The sequence below is a fragment of the Perognathus longimembris genome, chromosome 7 (assembly GCF_023159225.1).
Source record: "Perognathus longimembris pacificus isolate PPM17 chromosome 7, ASM2315922v1, whole genome shotgun sequence".
Taxonomy (NCBI): domain Eukaryota; kingdom Metazoa; phylum Chordata; class Mammalia; order Rodentia; family Heteromyidae; genus Perognathus; species Perognathus longimembris.
Genome location: NC_063167.1, coordinates 17,619,028 through 17,646,521, shown reverse-complemented (window position 1 = coordinate 17,646,521; position 27,494 = coordinate 17,619,028). Strand labels below are relative to the sequence as shown.

Here is a 27,494-nt window from a genome sequence, read left to right as displayed (position 1 = left end):
CTGTATTGTGCAGATTACTGATTTGGTTGCTGAAATGCTTATTAAAAACAGAATTAACATGTATAAACTGCCAAATCATTAATATGTATCTAATTATTGTTGCTGGGGATCAAACCTAGGTATGCTGAAATACCACAGAGGTACATCCTCAGCCCTCTAATCAATGCAGATCAGTTGTTGAAAATGCTATAGGTACTCAAAAGCATTTCTAAAGATTCACTGTGAGAATACTAGATGGGTGTCAGTGGCTCATGCCTGTAATCGTAGCTACTTTGGAGACAGATCTGACATCCCATCTGTCTTCTGTTATGCAGCATCACTAAAATGAAAATCTAGTGATTCTTGAATCCTAAGTCCTCTTCTCTGGTGGGTGTGTACAGCTGGCTAGCTAGCAGACACACTCCAGCACCTTGACATGCTTCAACCTGTATCCTGAACACCTAGTTCATAGACATGGCTTATTCTGCCCTTTGCAACAGGGCCTGGCAATTGGCAGGCACTCCCTTAAAAACCAGGAGTGTGTAGAAAACAAGTGGCCTTTTTATAAAACTCTAGATTTATTAAAATATTTCACTTATTAAAAGATTTCACTCTCCCCTCCAAAATATTTTACAGTTAAAAAAATCAAAACTATTTTCTTAGCTACTGTACATGTTGCTGCTTCCTTTCCTCAGGACCAGCCTCAGCCCCCTTCCCCATTTACCTCTGTGCGGCCACACATGGTTTATAAACCCCTCCCCCTCCCCCTGTGAACACCCTGCTTTGACTTCCCAGCCCAGCCTGGTATGGCTTTCTGGTTGCTGCAGTGGAGTCAAATGGATGTAGGAGTACACAGGCACCCCTGGGGGGCAAGAGTGTGCTTTGTACTTCTGGGAAAACAGCCAGCTGCCATTTTTCTTCATCAAGTGGATCTCTTGTCTTGCCCCATGGACACCTGTTCAGAGCCAGATATTTGGCTTGGGGTTTCCCACAGCTCTCTAGCCCTGCCCTTTTTCTAGATTGCCCAGACATGGGTCTATGCCAGCTGGGCCACATGACTGTCCCAGCTGCCTGCCTGGGGACTGCTAGGAGTGGTGTATAACTGAATTGGGACTTGATGGAGCCCCAACTTTTCACAGTGCAGGCACCAAACACCTAGAAAAGAAAGCTTTGGTAGGCAAAGCCAAGGCCAGCCAGGACTGAGGGAGGTAGGAAGTGGGAAAAGGGGTCTAACCAATCACAAAGGTCTAAGTTCTCCCATCCTGAGCTTCATCCTGCAGATTCCAGGATGACTCCAGAAAGAAGAGGAAAAGGACTTTTCTCTGTTGATGGGGAAAAGGCAGGAGATGACAGAGCACTGAGGGCTGGGGAGAAGCCTTCAGGAATCCACGGTTGTCTTTGCTTCCCTGTTCTGTGAGGCAGGGAGGGAGCTAGAAGTCAGGCTAGAAGTCAGCTCTGTTCCTTGTCTTTGACTAGTAAGACTGTGTGTTGGCCCCCGCTGGATACAGATAAGACCACACGGTTCTCTAGCTGTTTGCCAGTCATCTCGACGGGGCTCCAGGCGTCCTCATCTTGTCCTGTGCCCAGCTGATAGTTGGTGCCCATGCCCCAGGCAAAAACACGACCTGCCAAGAGAGAATCAGAGGCAGCTGTAGGCCCACTGTTCTGGACTGTGGGAAGCTAGTACACAGGGGTGAATTTGGAAACCTCAGCTTTGGAAGTTCAGGAACATTGGTGGATGCTAAATAGATGATGTCCTAAGGTGGGTACCAGTGGCTCACAACTAAAATCCTAGCTATTCAGGAGGCTGTGATCTGAGGATCAAAGTTCAAAGTTAGCCCAGGCAAAAAGGTCCATAAGACCATCTCTAATAAAACTACCAAAAAAGTCAGAAGTGGAGCTCAAGTTGCTGTAGCTCAAGTGGTAGAGCACTACCCTTGAGCAAAAAAGGTCAGAGACAGGGGGACCAAGGCCTTCAAGCTCCAGGACACACACACACACACACACACACACACACACACACACACACACACACACACGATGATATTCTTACATATTGTCAGATATCCCTTTAATCCTATGTATGGCACCCAAGGTACACTTCTCAGGATCTGTGAGACTGGATGCATCTCTGCTTGGGTCATATAAAGGACTGACAACCCACCCCTGAAGTTCTCCCAAGATTATCTCAGACAGAGCACTTCTGCGGCCCAGCTTCCAAAGACTGTCCCAACCTGAGCCCCTCACCTTCTGACACTCTCTATTACAATGAAAGACAGGGGGCTGGGAATATGGCCTAGTGGCAAGAGTGCTCCCCTTGTATACATGAAGCCCTAGGTTCAATTCCTCAGCACCACATATATAGAAAAGGCCAGAAGTGGCACTATGGCTCAAGTTGTCAGAGTGCTAGCCTTGAGCAAAAAGAAGCCAGGGACAGTGCTCAGGCCCTGAGTCTAAGCCCCAGGACTGGCAAAAAAAAAAAAAAGTTTCTGAGTCAGAAGCGAAGCAATACTATTGCCAATGCCGCTCTGAAACTGTGCCTGATGGTGATATCATAGCCTGCTAAAGAGTTTGCTAAAAACCCTGACCCCCAGATCCCAAGCAGACTAGGGGGCAGCCCCACTCACCATCCTTAGACACGGCATACCCCACAGAGGCGCCACAGGCCACCGAGGAAACAGCAGGCAGCCTGGAGATGAGGGTGGGTATGCTCTTCTCCTCAGCACCTTCCCCAAGGCCCAGCCGTCCATATTCAGCCCGGCCCAGGCTATATGCTTTTCCTGTGAGAGGGAGATAAGCAGTAGCATAGGACATGCTCCAGACCAGCTGCAGGCCAGGTAGGTCCTCACGTCCTCAAGAGCTTGTTCCCATTCCCAAGGTGGGCAGAGGGTGATCTTGGGGGGAGGTCTGGAGAACTTTCATGCAGCGCCCCAGTGAGTTCCTGCTTGGAAGCCCTGGCTTCTGGACTCAAGTCTGGCCCAACCCGTGGAACAGATCCATATTTAAGGACCAGGGGCCCAGGGTAGCCAGGCCAGGTCAGGCTCCAGAAACACTCTGCCTTCCAAATAGAGGTCTCACCTTCCGAATCCATGCAGACTGTGTGGTGCTGGCCTCCAGAGAAGCCCACCCAGGACTTGGTAGAATTCTTGAAGGATGTCAGATTCTGGGGTACGAAGCAAGATTCTGTGCCTGGTGTTCCTGCCAGCAGGAATGAACATGTTTCAGGAGCTGCCCTTCTCAGTGCTCTCCCATGATGAGACCACCCTCATCTCAATACGGATCTTCTTACTTTACATGAGACACACTGTGGCTCTGAGGGTTAGGGAACCCCAGTGAATGAGTGGCAGAGCCAGGACTGAGTCACACAGGCCCAATACTGGGCTCAGGACTCACCGAGCTGATGGTAGTTGGAAAGGCCAAAGCCATACACATGGCCCTCTCGGGAGATGGCAAAAGTGAAATAGGCACCACAGAAGGCATCCTGGAACCTCACATGGCCTCGGGTCCCCCTGGACTTCAGCAGCACACACTTGGGCACCAGGAGTCGTTCTGTAGGCAAAGAAGACCAGTTGGTGACACACACAGGGTTTTCTTCCATGACCATGGGTCTATTTATCCTTCCCTTGGAAGAAAAGGCTGAGCACTCATCCTGAGTTTACTGAAGAGGAAACCCAGAGCATAAATAATAATCCAATCCCCCAGTCATGGCAGGCGAAGTCTGCATGGAATAGCCCTCTCATTAACCCAGTGGAGCAGGGTTAGAGGTGGGCAGGTGAAACCAAGAAACTATATCCTGGGTCCCCTAGCCAGGAGGCTAAGCACAGAACGCGATTCACACAGACCTAGGGTAGGTGGTCTCTAGAATCTGAGGGGGCTTAAACTCAGGGCCTCAGCATTGTCCCTTAGCCTTTTCACTCAAAGCTGGCCCTTTACCACTTGAACCACACTACTACTGGCTTACTGGCTTTTTGGTGGTTATTGAGATGAGAAACTCTTGGACTTTCCTACCTGGCTTTGAACTGAGACCCTTAGATCACAGCCTCCTGAGTACCTAAGATCACAGGTGTGAACATCCAGCACCTGGCTGAGTTGAAGGGTAGCTTTTTTTTTTTCCCCTATGGCCAGTTGTGGGGCTTGAACTTGGGCCTGGGACCTGTTCCCAAGCTCTTTTGCTCAAGGCTAGCACTCTACTACTTTAAGCCGCAGTGCCACTTCCACTTTTCTGGTGGGAAATTGGAGTAAAGAGTCTCACAGACTTTTCTGCCTGGGCTGGCTTTGAACCGTGATCCTTAGATCTCAGCCTCCTAAGTAGTTAGAATTAGAGGCTTGAGCTACCAGCACCTGGCTTGAGTTTGAGACCACACTACAAGTGCTTTCTACCTCCACCACCAGGGGAGATGGCTTGCCATGTTGCCTCACTGTAGGTACCAAAGCCACTTACCAAGACCCTGGCGTCCACCACGGTTGGCAAATAATTCAGGCACACGGCCCAGCTGACCTTGCTCCCCACAGCCCAAGGTATAGAGGTCGCCGTCAGCTGTCAGCATCACCAAGTGGTCATTTCCTACAAGTGACGGGAAGGCGGAGAAGGTCATCACTGAGCTGCCCCAGAACAAGGTTGTCCAGCTGATCCTGTGGCTAGAGCCCGAGACTCACCGGAGGCCACTTTTACCACTGGCACGTCCAGCTGCACATGCACGGGCACCATGCTCTTCTTCATGGGCTCCAAGAGCCCAATCACACCATTGTTGTCCTACGAGAGAGAGAGTGCACTCAGTAGCCAGCCCTGCCTGCCCACTACATGAAGGGCGGCAAGGAATGGTGGACAGGGGCCAAGAGCCAGGCAGCAGAGGCTCACTAGTGGAATCACACATGCTCTGGGAACTGTGTCCAAGTAATGCAGAGTAGTTACAAACAGAAACAAATAAGTCTGACAAAAAATTGTTACTGTTGATACTATGAGACAGGTGGGAGTGGGGGTAGAGTTAGTACACCACCCTGACCACTTTTATGTGTAGTAGGAAATGTGCCATGGAAATGTTTAAATAACCTTGAGCTGTGGCTCAAGTGGTAGGAATGTCTGCACAGAAAGCACAGGTCCCTGAGTTCAAATTCCAGCACTGAAAGAGATAAAAAAAAAAAAAAACTCTGATAAGGAAATACTCACTGGATTTCCTTTAGCTTTTGGTTTGCTTTTTGGTGCCAGTTCTGGGGCTTGAATTCAGGGCCTGGACACTGTCCCTTGGCTTTTTTGTTCAAAGCTGGCACACTGCTACTTGGGCCACACCTCCACTTCTCCCCTCCCCCCCTGGTCTCCTGATCTTTTTTTGTTGAGACAGAAACTCATTTTGTATCCCAGGTTGGCCTTGCCTCTGAGTGCTGGGATTTCAGGGTGACAGTACACCTGACTCCTTCATTTTTTTTTTTTTTGCCAGTCCTGGGGCTTGGACTCAGGGCCTGAGCACTGTCCCTGGCTTCTTTTTGCTCAAGGCTAGCACTCTGCCACTTGAGTCACAGCTTCACTTCTGGCCGTTTTCTGTATATGTGGTGCTGGGGAATCAAACCCAGGGCTTCATGTATACGAGGCAAGCGCTCTTGCCACTAGACTATATCCCCAGCCTGACTCCTTCATTTTTATTATAAAGCAAATTAAGTACCAAAGAATGAAAAGCTGTAATGCTGAACTGATTTTTGAGTGGTACTCCTCTGCCTTGGAAACAGGTGTGACAGTTTCCATCCCCAGAACTCCCTCTTGCTCAGCCTCTGGGAAGTCTGGAAAGGGGCTGGCAAGGGAGAAGGAAAGGGAGGCAGGAAGGGTGGAAACAGCAGCTTCCTGCATCTGCTGCAGCCAAAGGCATGCCTGACCCATCCCTTTCTCAAAACATGCACTGCAGTAGTAGTATGGATAGGCCTAGATGAAGTCCAACACTTGGATCTGAACCCCAGCTCTCTCTGGGGACCTTCATCTCTCCACCAGTAAGGAAGCAAAGTGGGATTAGGGAGTTGGATTTTCTTACTCAGAAGTCAGTTCTGCTTACCCGGAAGGAACCCCAGAGGAAGACTCGACCATCCTCGGTGAGGGCTGCGGTATGACTGTCTCCTGCTGACACCTGCACCACCTTCTCCTGCAGCTCCACTTTTCCGGGGACCATCTCTGAGCCCTCCACAGACGTGTCCCTTCCCAGGGCACCTTCATCATTGCAGCCGAAGGAGTAGACCTGTGTCCAGGATGCTCCATTAGTGCCAAGTCTGGCCTCCTTGAAGGCTACTTTTTCTTTTTGGTGCTAGTCCTGGAGCTTGGGCATGGACACTTTCTTAAGCTTTTTTTTTTTTTTTTTTTTTTGCTAAAGGCTAGCACTCTACCGCTTGAACCACAGCACCACTCCTACTCCTACTGCTGATTTTTCATAATTTAATGAAGATAAGAGTCCCACAGACTTTCCTGACTGGGCTGGCTTAGAACCATAACCCTCAGATTTCAGCCTCCTGAGCAGATAGCACTATTGGTGTTGAGCTCCTGATAAAGGCTGTTCTTGTTTAGGCCACTTCTTGCTTGGGTAGCCAGCTCCATTTCTATAGGGAAGTGGTAGATCAAAGGTCCAACCCCCACCTCCCCAGCCCCTGTCTAACCCATACCAGATCTCCAACCTACCTGGCCACTTTTGCTCAGACACACAGTGTGCATGCCCCCGGCCTCGGCCTGCACAACATCCTCCAGAATGGGCACCAGGGCTGGCTTCTTCCGTTCCATGATAGTCTCGCCTAGCCCCAGCTGGCCCACGTCGCCCTGGCCCAGTGTCAGCACCAAGCCGGGTTCTGTGCTGTGGGACCTGTGTGAGACTGAGGGGCGAAGAAGACAGCCCCTGAGTGTGCAGGATGATGGAGAGAAGGGGGTCCCCTCATGGGCTCTGAAAGCACACAGTGCTAGGCTGCCTCAGGCCATTATCACCATCTTTATGAGCCCAACTCTCCTTAGCTATGAAACCCCTAAGGTTTGGAGGGAGGAAGTAGAAACAAGGGGACACTCCACACTGAGAAGTCAATCTACCTTGGTTTTCCTGATTAGCTTATGTTGCCACCAGCAGTCAGGGTGCCAACAACTGGGGCTCAGATAATGTTTGCCCTTCACTGACTGCTTACTCTACTAATGCTTTCCTCGAAGACTTTCACTAGTTAGTATCTTCTGTTATAGGGAATGGAAGAAAGCCTGACAAGAGCTTCAATAAACTATCCATGGCCACGAAGTAGTAAATTCTTCAATAAACTCTAGTAGAGTTTGCATGAAGTCCAAGAGACAACTTGGGCCAAGCAGTCCCCAAACTCCACCTCCCTCCCACTCTTTTCTGACCCATGCTGGCCTTAAACTTGCAATCTTCATGTATCAGCCTCCCAAGTGCTGGGATTACAGGCATGCGTCACCAGACCCAGCAGTGATTTGTTGCAGCCCCTTCTGTCCCTCTCCCCAGCACATACTAGCAGCTGAAGAGGAAAGGGAAGGAGTAATGAGGACTCAGAATGATTCTTGGAGAGGTGGGGGCCAATAAGTGGGCAACACAGGCACTCTGCTAACCAGTGGGCACCACCCGCAGCCCTGGACTGCCCATGGCGCCTGGCCTCTCCCCTGGGATGTGGCCACAGCTGCTTGGGCCTGCAGGCTACTGCTGCGGATATACAGTGGGCAGGGAGCCACCTGGTCCGATTTTCTGGTCAGGAAGGCTTGGCCTGCAGGCACCTTGGCCGGAGAGGACGCCAGGACCACGGCGAGAGGCAGTGGCCCGCACTGCCTGGTTACGAGAGTCTGCAAAAGACAGACACTGTCTGAGCGCGTGTCCGCCCCCCAACTCCCGAACTGGGGGTGGCTTCCTCTTGTCCCTGTCCCATTCTGGGGGCCACAGGATGGAGAAAACCATAACCACCTCCCTCAGAGGATGCCAGGGTATACAATCCCAGGAGGGGGACTGGCGCCCCTCTTGGCCCCACTAATGAAGTGGACAACTCGCAGCTAAAGAGTGGCCAAGCCAGGACTTGAGCCTTCATCTGGAAGCCAGTGAAAGAAAGCCTAGCTATAATTCATTACTTACTGCTTGGAGCCAATGCTACAGCCAGCACTGCCAGAGTGCGTTCAGCCAAGCCCCTGCCCCTTTTATGATTCCCAAAGGGTGGGGTTCAAGGAACTCTAGGAGACCTCCAGCTGACCCCAGACACCTGGGCCCCAGCTGCTCAGTGGGGTTCCAAGAGGCCACTCACAGACAGAAAGAGACCAAGACCAACTTACTCTTCACCTTCTTGCTTTTGGGAATGGCATCTTCTGGAGGTGACCTTCTCTTAGCTATGCGCTTGGGTGGCATCTTTATATCCTGAAAAACCCAGCCAAATATTATATATCAGAAATGGCAAAGCTCAGCAATGTGGCTCATACCTATAATCCTAGCTACTTAGGAGGCTGAAAGCTAAAGGATTGAGGCTTGGAGTGAGCGTGGGCAGAAAAGTCCATGAGACTATCTCCAATTAAGCAGCAAAATGCTGGACAAGAGGTATAGCTCAAACAGTAAAGCACCAGCTGTAGGAAAAAACCCAAGTGAACACAAGGCCCTGAGTTCAAGCTCCAATACCAACAAAAAAGAAATACCAGATGCCAATGGCTCACACCTGTAATTCTAGCTACTCAGGAGGCTGAGATCTAAGGATCAAAGCCAATGCAGGCAAATCCCCAAGACTCTTATCTCTAATCACCGGAAAGCCCAAAGTGGAGCTATGGCTCAAGTGGTAGAGCACTAGCCTTGAGCAAAAAAGCTCAGAGACAATGCCTAGGCTGTGAGTTCAAGCCCTAGGACTAACCAAAAATAAATAAGTAAATAAATAAAATAAAGTAAGAGCTGGGAATGTGGCTTAGTGGTAGAGTGCTTGCCTAATATGCACAAAGCCCTGGGTTCAATTCCTCAGCACCACATAAACAGAAAAAGCAGGAAGTGGTGCTGTGGCTCAAGAGGTAGAGTGCTAGCCTTGAGCAAAAAGAAGCCAAGGACAGTGCTCAGTCTCTGAGGGCTGAGGGTCGCAGTTCAAAGCCATCCCGGGCAGGAAACTCTCATCTCCAATAAACTACTCAGGAAAGGCCGGAAGTGGCATTGTGGCACAGGTGGTAAAGCAAACTAGTCTTGAGTAGAAGCCGCTCAGGGACAATGTCTAGACCGTGAGTTCAAGCCTCAGGAAAAAAAGACCAGTGATGGGCAGCTAACCATTGTGTGAAATACTAATGATAGAACAGTAGGAAAACATTCAAAGATGATACATTTTTGTTGTTTTTTTCTTGTTCTAGTCCTGGGGCTTGAATTAAGGAGCTGGGCACTGTTCCTGAATATTTTTGTTCAAGGCTAGTGTGCTACCACTGTGCCACAGTTCTATTTCCAGCTTTATGGTGGTGAACTAGAGATAAAAGTCTCATGGAGTGGTTGGGAATATGGCCTAGTGGTAAAGTGCTCGCCTCGTATACATGAAGCCCTGGGTTTGATTCCTCAGCACCACATATATAGAAAAAAACTGGAAGTGGCGCTGTGGCTCAAGAGGTAGAGTGAGCAAAAAGAAGCCAGGGACAGTGCTCAGGCCCTGAGACCATGCCCTAGGACTGGCAACAAAAACAAAACAAACAAAAGTCTCATGGAGCCGGGCACTTGTGGCTCACACCTGTAAACTTACTACTCAGGAGGCTGCAATCTGAGGATCACAATTCAATGCCAGACTGGGTAGGGAAGTCAGTGACACTCATCTACAATTAACCACCAGAAAACTGGAAGTAGTACTGTGGCTCAAAGTGGCAGAGCTCTAGCCTTGAGCAAAAGAGCTTTGGGGACAGCACCTGAGTTCAAGCCCATGACTGCAAAAAGGAAGGAAGGAAGGAAGGAAGGAAGGAAGGAAGGAAGGAAGGAAGGAAGGAAGGAAGGAAGGAAGGGAGGGAGGGAGGGAGGGAGGGAGGGAGGGAGGGAGGGAAGGAGGGAGGAAGGAAGGAAGGAAAGAAGGAAGGAAGGAAGGAAGGAAGGAAGGAAGGAAGGAAAGAAGGAAGGGAGGAAGGGAGGGAGGGAGGGAGGGAGGGAGGGAGGGAGGGTCCCATGCCTGCAATCCTAGCTACCTAGAAGGCTGAGATCTGATCCAAGTTCAAAGCCAGCCTGGACAGAAAAGTCCATGCGACACGTGTGTGTGTGTGTGTGTGTGTGTGTGTGTGTGTGTGTGTGTGTGTGTGTGTGTTTTGGGGCTTGAATTCAGAATCTGGGGGCTGTCCCTCATCTTAAGGCTACCACTTGAGCCACAACCCCATTTCCAGCTTTTTGGTAGTTTACTGAAGAATCTCACAGGCTTTCCGACTTGGGTTGCTTTGAAGCATGATTCTCAGATCTAAGCCTCCTGAGTAGGTAAGGTTATAGGCATAAGCCACGAACACCTGGCTTGTATTTGTCTTTGAGATAGGGTCTCACAAACTTTGCCCTGGCCAACCTCAAGCTCCTCATTCTTCTGCCCATGGCTTTTCAAGTATCTGGGATTATAAAAATGTGTCACCATGCCCTCCTCAAGTGCTACTCTTGAGAGGAGCCTGGCTTTCCTAAGCAGTCCAACATGAGGCAAAAAATCCTATATATTCTCATAGTAGCATACAGACAGTGTTACACAATGGGGAAAGGAAATCACCCATGGGTGACAAGGTGGCTTGGATGTGGGAGGCTCCAGGGCAGCTGAAAACCACAGCTCCTTCACTGATCTGGGTCTGCCCAACCTCACCCAAACTGTGTCCAAAGCCTTTTTTGTTACATACATGCATGGAGGAAAACCTGTCTAAATCTAAGGCTCCTTCCTTTGGCCGGGAAACCCTGTGGAATGGGCGGCTGCAGGATCCAGTGCACCCTCCAGAGGCAGATCTTCACTCAGCTGCCTTGCCTTCAAGCTGACCTTCCATCAGTTTCCTCCTCAGTGAAATGGGGGTTATAACAGTGCCTACACCTCTGTGGGAGAGCTCACAATGGACTGGGAGAGTGGTTCAGTCACCAAGTGTTTGCCTCGGGGCTTGGGATATGGCCTAGTGGCAAGAGTGCTTGCCTCGTATACATGAAGCCCTGGGTTCAATTCCTCAGCATCACATATATAGAATATGGCCAGAAGTGGCACTGTGGCTCAAGTTGACAGAGTGCTAGCCAGGGACAATACTCAGGCCCTGAGTCCAAGCCCCAGGACTGGCAATAAATAAACAAAACAAACAAACAAACACGGCATTTGCCTGGGTTCCATCCCCAGTAACACCATACTGGTGTTACTACGGCCTGCCCCAGCTAACACAGGCACAGCCTGGCAGGGAACCAGAGACCGAATGGACCTCACCTCTTCTCCACTTCACACAGTAGGAATGGAGACTCACCCAAGGCAATAAATGGAAGAGCTACAACAGTCCTTTTCTGTCCAAGTGGTGGACTAGCTAGCATCCCTTCCTTCCTTCCTTGCAGTTGATTCCAGAGCCTCAGCCTTTCCAGCTGCCTACACTCACTTGCCCATTCCACAGATTCTACTGAGCACCTCACACTCAGCCTGGTCTTGGCCAGGAAAAGGGAAAATAGCCAGACCCCAATACTCATGGCATTTGCATTCTAGAAGGAAAGAAGAAAATATTCTTAATTTGTGGGACCAGAAATTGAATCTAGCAACCTGAACTATATCCCCAGTCCTTTTGTATTTTGTTTCTGAGATAGAATCCTGCTAACTTTACCCAGACTGGCCTTGAAGCCTTTACTTCCTGAGTGGCTAGTAGTTGGTATTACAGGCCTGTGACACTTTGCCTGGCAGATCTGGATTTTTAAGATCATTCTAGCTACTGTGAAGAAAAACAAAAAAAGTGAGGCAAGTGCATTGGTGTATGCCTGTAACCTCAGCATTATTCAGAAAGCAGGCCAGGACAATGACACGTTTAGGGTGAGCCTGAGCTTAATTTTTTTTTTGGCCAGTCCTGGGCCTTGGACTCAGGGCCTGAGCACTGTCCCTGGCTTCTTCCCGCTCAAGGCTAGCACTCTGCCACTTGAGCCACAGCGCCACTTCTGGCCGTTTTCTGTATATGTGGTGCTGGGGAATCGAACCTAGGGCCTCGTGTATCCGAGGCAGGCACTCTTGCCACTAGGCTATATCCCCAGCCCCTGAGCTTTATTTTTAAAAAAATTAAAATCCAGTAGTAGTGGTTCATACCTATTATCCTCGCTATTCAGGAGGCTGAGATTCAGAGCTTGTGTTTTAAGACCAGCCCAATGAGAAAAGTTCTAGAGACTTCATACCCAAAAATAACCAGAAAAGTAGGGCAAGAGGCATGGCTCAAGTCAAGCAAGTTCAGCAGCTTAAAAATTTGATCTTAGTGGTAGCGTGTTTGCCTACATGCATGAAGCCCTGGGTCGATTCCTCAGTACCACATACACAGAAAAAGCCAGAAGTATCACTGTGGCTCAAGTGGTAGAGTGCTAGCCTTGAGCAAAAAGAAGCTCAAGGGACAGTGCCCAGACCCTGAGTTCAAACCCCAGGCCTGGCCAAAAAAAAAAAAAAAAAAAGTGATCTTGACAGAAGATACTGTATGAAAGGAACTATACTCATCACCTGACTCATGTTTAGTCCCTCTGTACATCACCTCTGTAACAACAACAAAGTAAATGAATTAAAAAATCTGATATTGACTTAAAAACTCCAGTACAGTACCATCACCCCCCCCCCCCAAAAAAAAGACATTTACAATCTGGGAAAAGAGTGAGATACAGTCACAAATAAAAGTCAGAATGGGGCTGGGAATATGGCTTAGCAGTAGAACACTTGCCTCTTATACATGAAGCCCTGGGTTTGATTCCTCAGCACCACATATATAGAAAAAGGCCAAAAGTGGCAGTGTGGCTCAAATGGTAGAGTACTAGCCTTGAGCAAAAAGAAGCCAGAGACAGTGCTCAGGCCCTGAATCCAAGCCCCAGGACTGGCAAAAAAAAAAAAGTCATAATGGAGTCAACTTCTATGAAGAAGACCTATATTGGTCAGACTATCCTAGAAGTTTGTAGGACCAGGCTGAGAAAGTAGGGGAAGGTGCCCAGGCCAAATCTCCTGACCATTCCCTACCAGGGCTGGAGCTGCCCCCACCTGAAAAAAGGTAGGCAGACTGGACAGCCTGCCACTTGTGACTCCATTACAGCCTGCTTCCTGCGAAGAGAGAAGCAGCTTTCTGAAACCACAGCAGCTGTCCTCTCCCAGCACACACTGGGAAGCAGAACTTGCCTGCCAGACTGGGGCTGAAGAACCTCTTTGTGTGAGACAGACATAGCTCTCCTGTCAACAAACGTTTGCTGAGCTGCTATGTCATGGCTAAACTAGGCACAGACCTGGCACACTTCACACCCAGGGTGGCCCACCCGGGCCTCCCAGTACAGGCCCACACCTTGGTGTTCGTTTTTCCCTGGGGAAGGAGCCAAGTGTCCATCAGATGTTAGAATGAGTGCTTTACTTAAATGATGGGGTAGGTGAGACCCCTTTACCTTCATTTTACAGATAAGAACACTAAGGCTGAGGAGGATTGGGTGGGAGGCCCAGGGAGACCCAACTAGCAACAGGATGGTATTCCTATTCTTCGAAACCTCCACAAGGTGAAGGCCTGATTCATCATTCCACACACTGCTGAAGCTCCCCGAGGCGAGCGCCTCTGCCCCTCCCCCCCTCCCCCGCCCCCGCCTGACACCCCCTCCAGGCTCCCTCCACTCATCCTGCGCCGGTGGTGTGGACCCAGTCACCACCCCCCAACTCCAGTGACTGCTCTTCCCTAGCAAGCAGAACCTCAACTGGTAAGCCATCCTCAACCGCTGGGAGCCGGGGTAGGGATCCCCAAAAAGGACTCATAGATTGAATTTGTGCTAAAGCACTAGTCACACGTGGCCGGGGTTCCTCAGTTCATTTCTGATGAATGAATGAATGAATGAAGGACTTGCCAACACACAGCGCTCACGCATATTTTGGGGATCACACTGGGCAGGAAGTGTGGACCCCCCCCCCCCCCCAGCACACCCAAGTCTGTGCCAAGTTGTTTGGCAAGCGCCACACGCGGGCCCGCCCAGGTCACTATTGTTCCCCAACACTTCCACTGTGGCCCAGGCCGCCAGCCACTCGCAAACTATTTGTTGATTCCCCAAAGTGTTGATTCCGTAGTTCAGGACGCTCCTCAACTGGTTAGGGGTTCCCGGGGGGCCGGGGGGTCCCTGCCCCCCCGCCCCCTCCCCCCGAGCGCAGATCTTCCCCCAATCTGATGGCGGACAAGGCCTCGCGCAGCTCCCGCGCCCAGCTACCCCCGGGGGCCCCCCGGGGTCGGTGGGGGGGTCCCCGCGGCCGCGCGTACCCGGGCCCGCCGCGATCGGGCCGTTTGAATCTCCCGCCTGCGCGCGCACGGGCGCCGCGGGGCGGACGTGGGAGACGCGGCGGCCGGGGGGAGGGGGGCGGGGAAGCGGGGCCCGGCGGAGCCGCGGATCCCCGAGCCACGCGCCGCTGCCCCGCGAGGCGCCCGGCCGCCCGCCTCACGTGAGGACGGCGCTGCGCGACCAGGGCGCGCGCCAGCCGCGAGCCCCCGCCCGCCCCGCGCCGCCGAGACGCCGGCGCCCAGTCCTTCACCCGTCCCCCCACCCCCGAGCTCTCCGTGCGCCTCGGCACGACCTACCTCGGGCGCAGCCGCCGCCGCCACCAACTCCGGCGTTCACCCGCCGGGCCGCGAACTGTCCCGGAGCATGCGCTCTGCCGGGCTCGGGCCCCGACCCCGGCCAGGAAGAAAAACAGAGGGCCCGGCGCCCCCTGGCGGCCGCCCCCAGAACTGCGGCTGGCTGCTCTGCGGCCAGGCTCTTCCCCAGTCGCCCAGCCCAGCCACACATGGGTTGAGTGTTTGAAACCCCAATCCAGACTGCCCACCAGTACTGTTAACATTCCCTCCTCCATTTTGACTAGACGTCCCCCATCTTGGGTCTTCAGCCCCTTCCCAAAATCAGATGATCTGACCAGGTCTAACCACAACTGGGCCTTTCTTCCCGGAGTCGCAGGTCATCTCTAGCCTATAGCTGGGACCCCAGAGCACTCCCCTCCTCCGGGTCGAACTTCCCACCCAAGGCCCCAAGGCTGCATACAATACTCGCCTGCACACAGGCTGCTGCACTGTATCCGACAGGGCTGGCCTGTCGGCTTGTGGACAGTGAACGTCGCCGCGTGTGCTTTGGTGTCCACGTGGTCTTCTGGGCCGGAGCCTTCACTGGTGCTGTGACTCCGATGATGTTGGTTCCCCTGGTCTTCCTTTCTCTGGGAATTTGACCTGCCCCGGGGACCTTGTGCCAGTCTCAGGCCCACCCAGAGGACAGCCAAGGCCCTCTCCCCTGACCAAGGTCTCTCCCTCACATCCAACAGCAGCCAATTCCACCTGGCTCCTGGGTGAGTCTATCTCTCTGGGGGCTCAGGGTTCATTTTTCCTTCCTTCCTTCCTTCCTCCCTCCCTCCATCCCTCCCGTGTGTGTGTGTGTGTGTGTGTGTGTGTGTGTGTGTGTGTCCTGGGGCTTGAACTCTGGGCCTGGGCGCTGTCCCTGAGCTTTTCAGCTCAAGGCTAGCACTCTACCACTTGAGCCACAGCACCACTTCTGCCTTTTCTGTTTATGTGGTACCAAGAAGCCAAACCTAGGACTTCAGGCATGCTAGGCAAGCAAGCACTCTATCATTAAGCCACATTCCCAGCCCCGCTAATGGATCTCTTAAACAAGTACTAACCAAACTATCCCATGTGGACTGGATGTGTATTTTGCCTTTGGCCCTCTTTCACATAAGGGCTCTGCCAAAAAAAAAAAAAAAAAAAAAAAAAAAAAAAGCTCCTTATGCTGAGCCCCTTTGAGCCACTCTTTTCTTTTTTCTTTTTTTTTTTTTTTTTTTGGCCAGTCCTGGGCCTTGGACTCAGGGCCTGAGCACTGTCCCTGGCTTCTTCCCGCTCAAGGCTAGCACTCTGCCACTTGAGCCACAGCACCGCTTCTGGCCGTTTTCTGTATATGTGGTGCTGGGGAATTGAACCTAGGGCCTCCTGTATCCGAGGCAGGCACTCTTGCCACTAGGCTATATCCCCAGCCCCTGAGCCACTCTTCTTTCTTTGCCAGCCCTCTCACTCTCCTTTCAAGTAGTCCCAGAGACTACTTGGTTTGTTTGATAAAATTAGATCGAGTATCTCTGTTTTGTTTTGTTTTTTGAAGTCCTGGGGCTTGAACTCAGAGCCTGAATACTTTTTTCCCTGGCTTCTTTTTGCTCAAGGATAGCACTCTACCACTTGAGCCACAGTGCCACTTCTGGCTGTTCTGGTGGTTAACTGGAAATAAAAGCCTCATGGACTTACCTGAACCCTGATCCTCAAACCTCATTGAGCATCTAGGTTACAGGCCTTGAGCCACCAGCACTGGGCAGGTCATTTGATTATATCTGGGGTTGGAGCCAGAGCACTTTTTCTGTTTTTGTGGTACTGAGGAATGGAACCCAGGGCTTCATGCATGCTAGGAAAGCACTCTACCACTAAGCCACATTCCCAGCCCATGAGTACATTTCTTTTTGGACAATGTCACCTTCCTTTGCTTTCTCCTAGTTTCCCCACTCCCATCCCTGCATAGCTCATTTTCCACATAGTGTCTACAGAGTACCATGCTTGCTTTCATTCAAGTATATGCATCCCTCGTCTCCCAAAAGACAGAAAAAAGAACAAACAAAAAACAAAAGCAAAAACATACATTACCACCACCGCCAAAAACCACATTTTCATTTTCTGGAATTCATTTCAACAAATAGTATCTAAATGTTCAGAGGCGTTGTGCCTTTGGGTTCCTCCCCTAGGAGTATCCTCCTTTAGTCTCACTGTTTGTCCTGTATAATTTGTCATGTTCCAGTATATTTCAGATCTAGCTTTCACATACAAGAGAAAGCATGTGCCGTTTGTTGCTATGAGCTTAGCTTACATCACTTAACATGATTTGTTCTAGCTCCAGCCATTTCTCTGAAAATATCTTATTCTAATGGATGAGTAAAACTCAATTGTGTATAAGTAAAAGTTCCATGCATCTATTATTGAAGGGCACCACACACGCACATTTTTCCCCCCTTTCTTTTCTAGTGCTAGTGCTGAGGTTTGAACTCAGGGCCTGGGCACTGTCCTTGAGCTTTGTGTTCAAGGCTAGCATTCTATTCTATCACTTGAGCCACAGCTCTACCTCTGGCTTTTCTCTTCTTTTGGGGGGAGGGGGTACTAGTTGGAAATAAGTCTCATGAACTTTCCTGCCTGCCTGGCTTCAAACCAGGATCCTCAGATCTTAGCCTCCTGAGTAGTTAGGATTACAGGTATGAGCCACCAGTGCTTGACTGTTTTTTTTTTTTTTTTTTTTTTTTGTCAATCCTGGGGCTTGAACTCAGGGCCTACGTGCTGTCCTTGAGCTCTTTTGCTCAAGTAAGTGCTCTACCCCTTTGAGCCACAGCACTACTTCTAGTTTTTGATTGGTTAATTCGAGATAGAGTCTCACAGGGACTTTTCTGATGGGGCTAGCATTCTATTCTATCACTTGAGCCACAGCTCTACCTCTGGCTTTTCTCTTCTTTTGGGGGGAGGGAGTATTAGTTGGAAATAAGTCTCATGAACTTTCCTGCCTGCCTGGCTTCAAACCAGGATCCTCAGATCTCAGCCTCCTGAGTAGCTAGGATTACAGACCTGAGCCACCAGTGCCCAGCAAATATGTTTGTTTTCTGCCAGTCCTGGGGCTTGAACTCAGGGACTGAGCACTGTCTCTGGCTTCTTTTTGCTCAAGGCTAGCACTCTACCACTTAAGCCACAGCACCACATCCAGCTTTTTCTGTGTATGTGGTACTGAGGAATTGAACCCAGGGCTTTATGCATGCTAAGGAAGCACTCTATCGCTAAGCCATTCCCAGCCACCAGTTGGGTTTTTTTTTGGCCAGTCCTGGGCCTTGGACCCAGGGCCTGAGCACTGTCCCTGGCTTCCTTTTGCTCAAGGCTAGCACACTGCCACTTAAGCCACAGCGCCACTTCTGGTCGTTTTCTGTATATGTGGTGCTGGGGAATTGAACCCAGGGCTTCATGTATACGAGGCAAGCACTTTTGATTTTTTTTTTTTTTTTGGCCAGTCCTGGGCCTTGGACTCAGGGCCTGAGCACTGTCCCTGGCTTCCTTTTGCTCAAGGCTAGCACTCTGCCACTTGAGCCACAGCGCCACTTCTGGCCGTTTTCTGTATATGTGGTGCTGGGGAATCGAACCCAGGGCCTCATGTATACGAGGCAAGCTCTCTTGCCACTAGGCCATATCCCCAGCCCCACCAGATGTTTTTGATTAGTATTTCCCAGGTGAATTTCTCCTCTGAATTATGTGGCCATCCCAAAACACTCTTATCACCCCTCTTAGTCTCTTACCTGTTTAAGTTTACCTCTGCTTCCATTGTGGATTCCTTTTTTGGATGATATTCTTTGAAGTTTCTCCAAGCTTTTACCCTGGGATCTCTGATCTCTCTGCTGTCCTCCTTGCAGATCTTACTCATTCACATGGCTTAATTAAAAAATGATTTTACTACCTATTCTATAAGAACCCCCCACATGCATCAGATCTTTGGTTCTCAAAGAAACTTTGAGATTGAGAGGTCAAGTTGTGTAGAATACGCACATACAAGACAGGACAGCAAGCTATGACTCAGCTACATCCCCAACCTCCAGGTGCACCATCTTTATCCCCAACCTCCAGGTGCACCATCTTTCAGCTTGACTTACACCCCAAGTTGCAGTCCTACATTTCTATCCAAAGGACTCAACATTTTAAAGTAAGAGTCCAAAATAGAACAATACTTTCCAATGAATTTAGGTTCCCCCACAGCAACTTTATCCTTCCAAGTACTGCAAGCCAGGGCTCGATGAAGTGTTTTCTCTGCCCTTGACTTCATGTCCTGCCTGTCTCTGTCCCACTTTCTCTGTACCAGTACTGGAGGGCTTGAACTTAGGGCCTGGGTGCTGTCCCTTAGCTTTTGTGCTCAAGGCTGGTACTCTACCACTTGAGCTTTACCTCCATTTTTGGCCTGATGGTTAACTCATGGGCTTTCCTGCCTAGGTTGGCTTTGAACTGCCATTCTCAAATCTCAGCTTCTGGAGTAAAGATTACCTGTGAGGGCTGGGGATATAGCCTAGTGGCAAGAGTGCCTGCCTCGGATACACGAGGCCCTAGGTTCGATTCCCCAGCACCACATATACAGAAAACGGCCAGAAGCGGCGCTGTGGCTCAAGTGGCAGAGTGCTAGCCTTGAGCGGGAAGAAGCCAGGGACAGTGCTCGGGCCCTGAGTCCAAGGCCCAGGACTGGCCAAAAAAAAAAAAAAAAAAAAAAAAATTATCTGTGAGCCACTACCACCTCCTTTCTAATGGTTCTGTCAGTCCAGGGGCTTTAACTGGGGGGTCTAGGCAATGTCCCTGTTCAAGGTTAGCTCTCCACCACTATTTCTGGGCTTTCCTGTTTATGTGGTGTGGAGACCAACCTAAGGCTTTGTGCAAGGCACTCTACCATTAAGCAACATTCCCAGCAGCTGCTTCTTATTTCTTACATTTCTCTGCACTTCACCAAAGAAGCCAGGGACAGTGCTCAGGCCGAGTCAAAGGCCCAGGACTGGGGAAAAAAAAAACTCCCATGTAAGCCAAAGTTTGAGGCAGCACACTGCTTGGCATCTTATAAAACCTCAGCGCCTGTTTTGGGACACTGGGCTGGTAATACTGAAGCTTTTGAAGGGGTTGGTGTTCCTTGCCCGGAGAGCTCCCATGTACTTTTTTTTTAACCACTGAAGGACAGCATTGTAACATTCAAACCACAGGCCTACTTGCAGGTTTTTGCATATGTACGTACACTGGTTGAGGCTTGACCTCTTGGGGGGTTGCGCTCTATTTGAGCCATGCCTCTAGCCCAACATTTGCTTATTTAGAGATTCCCACCTTTTGAGGCCAAATGCATAAGCCTGAGCCACTGGTGAGTTCAAAAAAAAATTTAATCCATTAAACCATAGCTTTAAGCAGGGCAAGCAATTCACTAGTGTTTTCTAAAAAATGTAGGTTGGCTCTCTGGCTATAATTCCTGTCAAAGGCTGAAGATTTGAGGATCCTGGTCTGCGACATCTCAGATCAACCACACAAAAAATTGCAAGCGAAACTTTGGCTAGAGTGCAGAACACTATGTTGGCAACCCTACTGTTAAGACAGGTTCTAAGCCAGCCCTGGCCCTTAGAAAACGGGAGAGCACTAACATTGAGCATAAAGAAGCTCTGCAACATTAACTCAGCCTCACTACCAACAATAAAGCCCGGGGATACTACTAAAGTGGGGGCCTGACACAACAGTAAAAGCACTCAACATGCAGTTAAGACTGGTTCAGAGAACAGATCCCTTCTATCTGGCCTTCAAGGTCTCAGCCCCAACTTGCCACAAACCTGCTCCATTGTAACTAGTAGGTGGCTCCCCCTCTGTCCCCATCTTTCAGAGCTTTGACCTTCAAAATGCTGGCAGGCAGTGCGGGGGCTTGTTAGGCTTTTCTATTATGACATGCCACATGAGGTACGCCGTTCAGTCACAGTGCATCACTTAGGGTGACACATCAAAACATGGCAATGATTGTAAGGCAGAATATGACCCAAGCAAATTCATCCATTTATACAGGCAAACCACTTGCGACTATTAAACACACAAACACATATGGCAGATACATTCTGCATTAAAAAAATGAATCGTGAGACATTTCAATTAAAATTTATTCAGAAGCTTGGCATTTACATTAAGACAACCCACATAACCCAATTAAGGTTGGAAAAGGGCACTGATAAAATGTTAGCATGTCATGGTATCAAATTTGCCCTTATAAAATATTCTCAAAAGGTTCTAATGACATTTTTAAAACACCACAATTCCCAGTATTAGAGGACTCCAAACCAAGCCATCAAGTCAATGATGTCTGCATGTGGTTCCTCTTCTTTCCTGCATGAAAGATAGGCACACAATGAGACTAGAAGTTAAGTGTAAACTTCAGTGCATGCATCAATATTATGTTGTTTCCTGCATGGTTTATCTCCCCAGTCATTGTCCACAGGACTCTGAGAAGTTGTAGGAATATGCAGGCGCAGACACAAAGCCCGGCTTCATATCCAACATTGTGGAAAGGGACTGTACATCATGGGGCAGAGCCCTATGCTCCCCGACGCCACGAGGACAGAGCCCGGGGAGAGTGACCTCCCGGGGTGTCCATGTTGGAATGTACCACTAGTGATTGCTTTTAAATCCTCGAGATACTTAGTACTGCCCCTTTCCAAAGGCACACAGTATTAAGCCAAAACAAAAGTTCACTCACCGAAGCAGTCATTTCGAATCTGGAATTCTGCAAAGCAAGATATTCACAAATGAATATAACAAGACGCTAAGCTAGCATGACCTCTGTAACTGCAATAGTAGTTTATACACAGTATTAACTCATTCCTACATCGAGGCGAAGACCTGTTTCCTGCATGGTTTATCTCCCCAGTCATTGTCCACAGGACTCTGAGAAGTTGTAGGAATATGCAGGCGCAGACACAAAGCCCGGCTTCATATCCAACACTGTGGAAAGGGACTGTACATCATGGGGCAGAGCCCTATGCTCCCCGACGCCACGAGGACAGAGCCCGGGGAGAGTGACCTCCCGGGGTGTCCATGTTGGTCCAATTCCAACATAACCCAAGGAAGGAACCTGTCAATTTTCTAAGTACACTGTTAACTCATTTCTCTTCCTAAGCCTTCTTTTCTGCCAGTTCTGACACTACCCTTAACCTTCAGGCTCATCAGTTGCTAAGATTACAGGCACCAGGTTGCATAACTACGAATCTTCTCCCGCACTCACTGAAAAAGGCAAAATGTCAGGGCTCCTAAAAATTCTGCTAACGTATCTAGAAGACCATAGGCAAAAGGGGGGGGGGGGAAGCCACTCGACCATCCTAGGCTGAAGTGTACACTGCTGATTTATATCGCGTAAGCCACTGAAACTCCCCTTTAGTTTTGGCGTCATCTCAACCTCAAGGACATTCCGGTAGTTCAATAACCTCCCAAATGCGGGAATAAATAGGACAAGCCTGGCACCGGGACGCCTGCAAAGGCGGGAAGATCGAGAGTCGTTTAACAGCCCGCGCTACGGAGAGACCGTGTCAAAACCCATAAAGAAAAAGCTGCGTGTCGGGCTCCGAAGTCGCTAAAACCCAGGCGGACGCGGTGGCGACTCGTGGCGACCAAAGGCGGCGCGACCCGGAAGGAATCGCGGAGCTCGGCCGACCCGCACGGACGCCGTCTCCCCTAGGAAAGAGGGCGATGGGACACTCACCGAGAGAAGGAGTTCACAGCTGCCCGCGTTCTCCAAGAGACAGAGGAGACGCAAAGCATCCGTATTTATAGCTTAGGGACACGACCGGAAACCAATAATTGGCTACTGCGCCTGCGCAGCTACAGAGGCGGGCAGAGGGAGTGGCAACTCGCTAAGATTGCTGGGACCCGTTGCTAGTTGAGCACCACGCCCACGGGATTACAGAACTCTCGCGATACCACAGCCCAGCCGCGGAAACGTTTCTCGTGGAGGTAAACAGAAGAAAGTGGGTTGCTTGACAACTAGATGGGAAGTTTTCTTTTTCTTTTTTCTTTTGCCAGTCCTGGGACTGAACTAGGGCCTGAGCACTGTCCCTGACTTCCTTTTCCTTAAGGCTAGCACTCTGCCACTTGAGCCACAGCTCCACTTCCGGCTTTTTTTTTTTTGTATATGTGGTGCTGAGGAATCGAACCCAGGGCCTCGTGCATGCTAGGCAAGCACTCTCTACCACTAAGCCACATTCCCAGCCCCAACATACACTGTTTAAATGAATTTTTATTTGCTGGTTGTGAGAGGCTTGAACTCGGCTTAGGCTCAGTCCCTGAGCTCTTGGAGCTTAGTCACACTGACTTTTTTTTGCCTGGTCTGGCTTCGAACCCCGATCCTCAGATCTCAGCCTCTTGAGTAGTTAAGATTACAGTCATGAGCCAGCAGCACCCGGATCATGTTCAAGTAATTTTTTTGACAATACTTTCCCATCAATGCGAACTGGACCTTCTTTTTTTTTTTTTTTCCCCCTAGTTCTGAGGCTTGAACTCAGGGCTGACCACTGTCCCAGGGCTTCTTTTGCTCAAGGCTAGCACTCTACCACTTGAGCCACAGTGCCACTCCGCCTTTTTCTGTTTATATGGTACTGAGGAATCAAACCCAGGACTTCATGCATGCTAGGCAAGCCCTCTACCACTAAGACACATTCCCAACCCTGAATTGGACCTTTTTGTGTGTGTGTGTGCACCTGTCCCTGGTTTTGTACCAAGGAGTCTGGGGCCTCGTTCTCCCCCTCTCTCCCTCTTACCACCCCCCTTCCAAGATCCTGTCTCAAAAATTAAAGAAAAAATCTGAATTGGTGATAAAAGATGATTTAGAAGGTATTAGTAAGAGTGGTAGGGATCACCTTGGCAGAGTAGGGAGACAATGAGTGGACCTGAGAACTGAGCACTTCACTGGTGGTGGATAAAGACACTGGGTCAAAGGAAGCCGGATCCGAGGAGAAGAATAAGTTTGTGTTGCCTCGGAAGCCAAGCAAGAAGTGGTTTTAGGGGTTGTGGTAGGGATGGGGCATAGGAATGGAGAGAGGGTTGACAAATGCAGTTCTGTACCCTAGGTAAAAAGTGGCAACTTGCGGGCAGAGATGGGAGGGGGAAATATGAAGGAAGATGTTATGTTGTTGTCCAAGAAACTTTGTACTCATTACCTGGCTAAAGGAATTCTAGTGCCTTTGTACAACTCCTTAATAAATAAATAAATAAATAAATAAATAAATAAATATTGCTATTCCTGGGGCTTGAACTCAGGGCCTGAACACTGTCCCTGGCTTCTTTTTGCTCAAGGCTCACACTCTACCACTTGAGCCACAGCGCCACTTCTGGCTTTTTCTATATATGTGGTGCTGAGGAATCGAACCCAGGGCTTCATGCATGCAAGACAAGCACTCTACAACTAAGCCATATTCCCAGCTCTTAAACATTTTTTTAAAAGAAGTGTTTTCAATATTTTGACATGAAGCTGGGTGCTGGTGGCTCAAGCCTATCATCCTGGCTACTCAGAAGGTTGGGATCTGAGGGTTATAGTTCAAAGCCAGCCTGGGCCGGAAAGTCCGAGAGAGACTCTGATCTCCAATAAACTACTCAGTAAAGCTGGAAGTAATACTGTGGTTCAAGTGGTAGGGCACTAGCCTTGAGCACAGAGGCTCATGGACAGCACGCAGACTCTGCGTTCAAGCCCCAGGACTGGCAAAAAAGAAAAACGGGGGCTGGGGATATGGCCTAGTCGCAAGAGTGCTTGCCTCGTATACATGAGGCCCTGGGTTCGATTCCTCAGCACCACATATACAGAAAATGGCCAGAAGTGGCGCTGTGGCTCAAGTGGCAGAGTGCTAGCCTTGAGCAAAAAAGAAGCCAGGGACAGTGCTCAGGCCCTGAGTTCACGGCCTAGGACTGGCCAAAAAAAAAAAAAAAAAAAGAAAAACAAGTTTGCACAAGACCTACAAGCATCAAATATAGGCTGGTGTTGTGGCTAGAATGAAAAAGTGCCTGCTTAGAAAGTTTGAGGTATGGGCTGGGAGTATGGCCTAGTGGCAAGAGTGCTTCCTTTGTGTACATGAAGCCCAGAGTTTGATGCCCCAGCACCCCATATATAGAAAATGGCCAGAAGTGGCGCTGTGGCTCATGTGGCAGAGTGCTATCCTTGAGCAAAGAGAAGCCAGGGACAGTGCTCAGGCCTGGGAGTCCAAGCCCCAGGACTGGCAAAAAAAAAAGTTTGAGGTATACACACACACACACACACACACACACCCCGACAGAAAAATTGTCTAATGCTTAGACTAATCAAGCAGATAAATGAAAACAGGCCTTCCAATCCAGTGTGGCAGTTAACTGAAGTTGCTGGTGATTTTAGCTTGGATAGTTTAGATTTTGGGTGTAGTGAACATGATTTTAGATAGGAAAAAATAGTGTGCACTGACCAAGGTTCATAAGACCATGCCAAGAATCCAAAGTTAACTCAAGTATCCTGTTCAGTTTACATCTCCAAGGATTCTTTTTTTTTTTTTTCACCTGTCAGCCATTAAGCTCAGCTGTCTGAACTAGATAGGCACTTAAGGGCTTTAATTTTAGAATGAATTATATGAAGAGAATTAGAAAAACAATAGATAAGGTAATAGATTAAAGTGAGAAAAGGGGAAAAATTGGCAGGGAGGAAAGTGGGGAGGATAGGAAGACAATAAGGGTGGGGGAGAGAGGCCAGGGGGAAGGTATGTGTTCCCAGCACCAGATAGTAGGAATGTGAGTGGAACTGTTCCTTTGAGATGAAGACCAGTATTTGGAAGCCAAAATTTGCGGAGGAAGCCTGGGTGCTGGTGGCTCACACCTGTAATCCTAGCTACTTTGGAGGCTGAGATCTGAGGATTGCCAGCTGGGCAGGAAAGTCTGTGGGACTCTTTATTTCCAATTACTCACCAGGAAACCAGAAGTGGCGCTGTGGCTCAAGTGGTAGAGTACTATCCTTGAGCTCTTAAGAGCTCAGGGACAGTGCCCAGGCCCAGAGTTCAAGCCTCATGACCAACAACAACAAAAAAATGTGGAGGAAGAAAAGAGCAATATGCACACAGATGTTGCTTGCTGTTGGTTTTCAGTTCATGCCACTCAGGAATGAAATAGAACCTTGAAGCAGTGTTTTAAGCTGTGTTGTGACTTTGTGACTAGGCTTCTTATTGTTGCACATTCTCTTCTTTCATAGGATTCTCTGCCTGTTGCAAATTCACTGGACTTGCCCTTTCTTTCTTTTTTTTTTTTGGCCAGTCCTGGGCCTTGGACTCAGGGCCTGAGCACCTTCCCTGGCTTCTTCCTGCTCAAGGCTAGCACTCTGCCACCTGAGCCACAGCGCCCCTTCTGGCCGTTTTCCATATATGTGGTGCTGGGGAATCGAACCCAGGGCTTCAAGTATACGAGACGAGCACTCTTGCCACTAGGCCATATTCCCAGCCCTGGACTTGCCCTTTCTAATTGTGGTTTTCCAAACTTCCTTCATCTCCAGTACCATTACCTAAATCCACAAAGATCCAAAACTCACTGCTTGAGCAAATGATACAACATTGTGAGCTGGGTGCCAGTGACTCATGCCTATAATCAAGCCTAGCTACTCAGAAGGGTGAGATCTGAGGATCAAGGGTCAAAACCAGCCTGGACAGTAAAGTCTGTGAGACCCACCCTTATCTCCAATTAGCCACCAAAAAGTCAGAAATGTAGTTGTGGCTCAAGTACCATTGCACAAAAGAGCCCAAGGACAGCACCCAAACCCTGAGTTCAAGCCCCTAAACTAGCACCAAACTCTGACCTGGCCCTAATGGCCCATGCCTGTAATATTGGCTCCTTAGGTGGTTGAGATTTGAGGATCTTAGTTCAAAACCATCATGGGCAGAAAAGTCTGCAAGTCTATATCCACTTAACCAGTAAAAAGCTTGACTGGAGACATGGCTCAAATGGTAGAGCACCAACTATGAGCTAAGAAGCTAAGAGAAGAGTAGCGAGAGACCCTTTGTTTAAGCCTCAGGACTAGCACAAAAACAAACAAACAAAAAAACATTCTTCTGGGCCCAGTTTAACCCAAAAAGAAAAAAAATAACTGGAAGCTGGGAAATCTGAGAGCAGGGAAAACCCAATGACATGAGCAATTCTGACTCATGGTTTCTTTTAACCCTTGTGCTAAAACAAGGTCAGTGTCTGAAGTGACAAGCAGAAAGTGAGTCATTGCTGAGGCCACCTGGATTGAAACTGGGGGCTTACCAGAAAGGACAGGAAGCACAAACTCTTCTTTTGTGATGTCAGAAAGAGGTCCGATTATCTGTGGTCTGTATCAAGTAAATAATTGATGTGTCTTACCTTTAATATTTGAGAATGGTTACATAATTTGCTTTGATCTTGAGGAAGCAAATGTTGCCAAAGTTATGTTGCGTTAGTTTCTTCCTGGGAAAGGTGGTATAATACAATGTCATGTAACAGGTTAGGGTTGGCTAAACACAGTAAGCACCTGGGACAGTACCCAATACCCAGGGGACTTATAGTTGGCTCAGACACATACATACTTAATTCACTTTGGGGTGAATTCCGAATCTACACCCCCCCTTACCCACTTTTTTGGGGTCATAAGATCTCTCATTTACATATATATGTAAATATATAATGTAAAAAAATATATATATACACACACACACACACACATATATATATTACTGGGGACTAAACTCAGGCCCTTCCCATTTGTTAAGTAGGTTCTTTACCTCAGGTCATGTCCCAGCCCTTTTCTGTCTTATTTTTCAGATAGTCTTTTATTTTTGCCTGGGCAAGC

General features: G+C 49.2%; 1 protein-coding gene, 1 long non-coding RNA gene and 2 other non-coding genes across 6 annotated transcripts; all 4 read right to left on the bottom strand.

The window, feature by feature from the left end:
• Positions 1 to 217: 217 nt before the first annotated feature.
• Rcc1 (regulator of chromosome condensation 1) lies at positions 218 to 14,761 on the bottom strand. 3 transcript variants are annotated; one of them, XM_048350650.1, is made up of 11 exons: positions 14,675 to 14,761; positions 8,255 to 8,336; positions 7,670 to 7,777; positions 6,632 to 6,819; positions 6,018 to 6,197; positions 4,636 to 4,732; positions 4,421 to 4,543; positions 3,373 to 3,528; positions 3,058 to 3,177; positions 2,607 to 2,759; positions 218 to 1,604 (listed from the first exon to the last, which is right to left on the bottom strand). In XM_048350650.1, the coding sequence occupies exons 2-11, from the start codon at positions 8,325 to 8,327 to the stop codon at positions 1,429 to 1,431; spliced, it is 1,374 nt and encodes a 457-aa protein (XP_048206607.1). In that variant the 5' UTR covers positions 8,328 to 8,336; positions 14,675 to 14,761; the 3' UTR covers positions 218 to 1,428. The 3 variants fall into 3 exon arrangements, with proteins under 3 accessions (XP_048206607.1, XP_048206608.1, XP_048206609.1); XM_048350651.1 differs by having other exon boundaries at positions 7,712 to 7,777; XM_048350652.1 differs by lacking the exon at positions 7,670 to 7,777.
• Positions 14,762 to 20,781: 6,020 nt separating this feature from the next.
• LOC125354253 lies at positions 20,782 to 22,520 on the bottom strand. The gene is made up of 3 exons (XR_007211470.1): positions 22,392 to 22,520; positions 21,393 to 21,419; positions 20,782 to 21,022 (listed from the first exon to the last, which is right to left on the bottom strand). It is a non-coding gene; the product is annotated as an uncharacterized LOC125354253 (long non-coding RNA).
• LOC125355779 lies at positions 21,092 to 21,295 on the bottom strand. Its single transcript, XR_007211713.1, has one exon. It is a non-coding gene; the product is annotated as a small nucleolar RNA SNORA73 family (small nucleolar RNA).
• Positions 21,534 to 21,737, bottom strand: LOC125355780. The gene has a single exon (XR_007211714.1). It is a non-coding gene; the product is annotated as a small nucleolar RNA SNORA73 family (small nucleolar RNA).
• Positions 22,521 to 27,494: the final 4,974 nt, after the last annotated feature.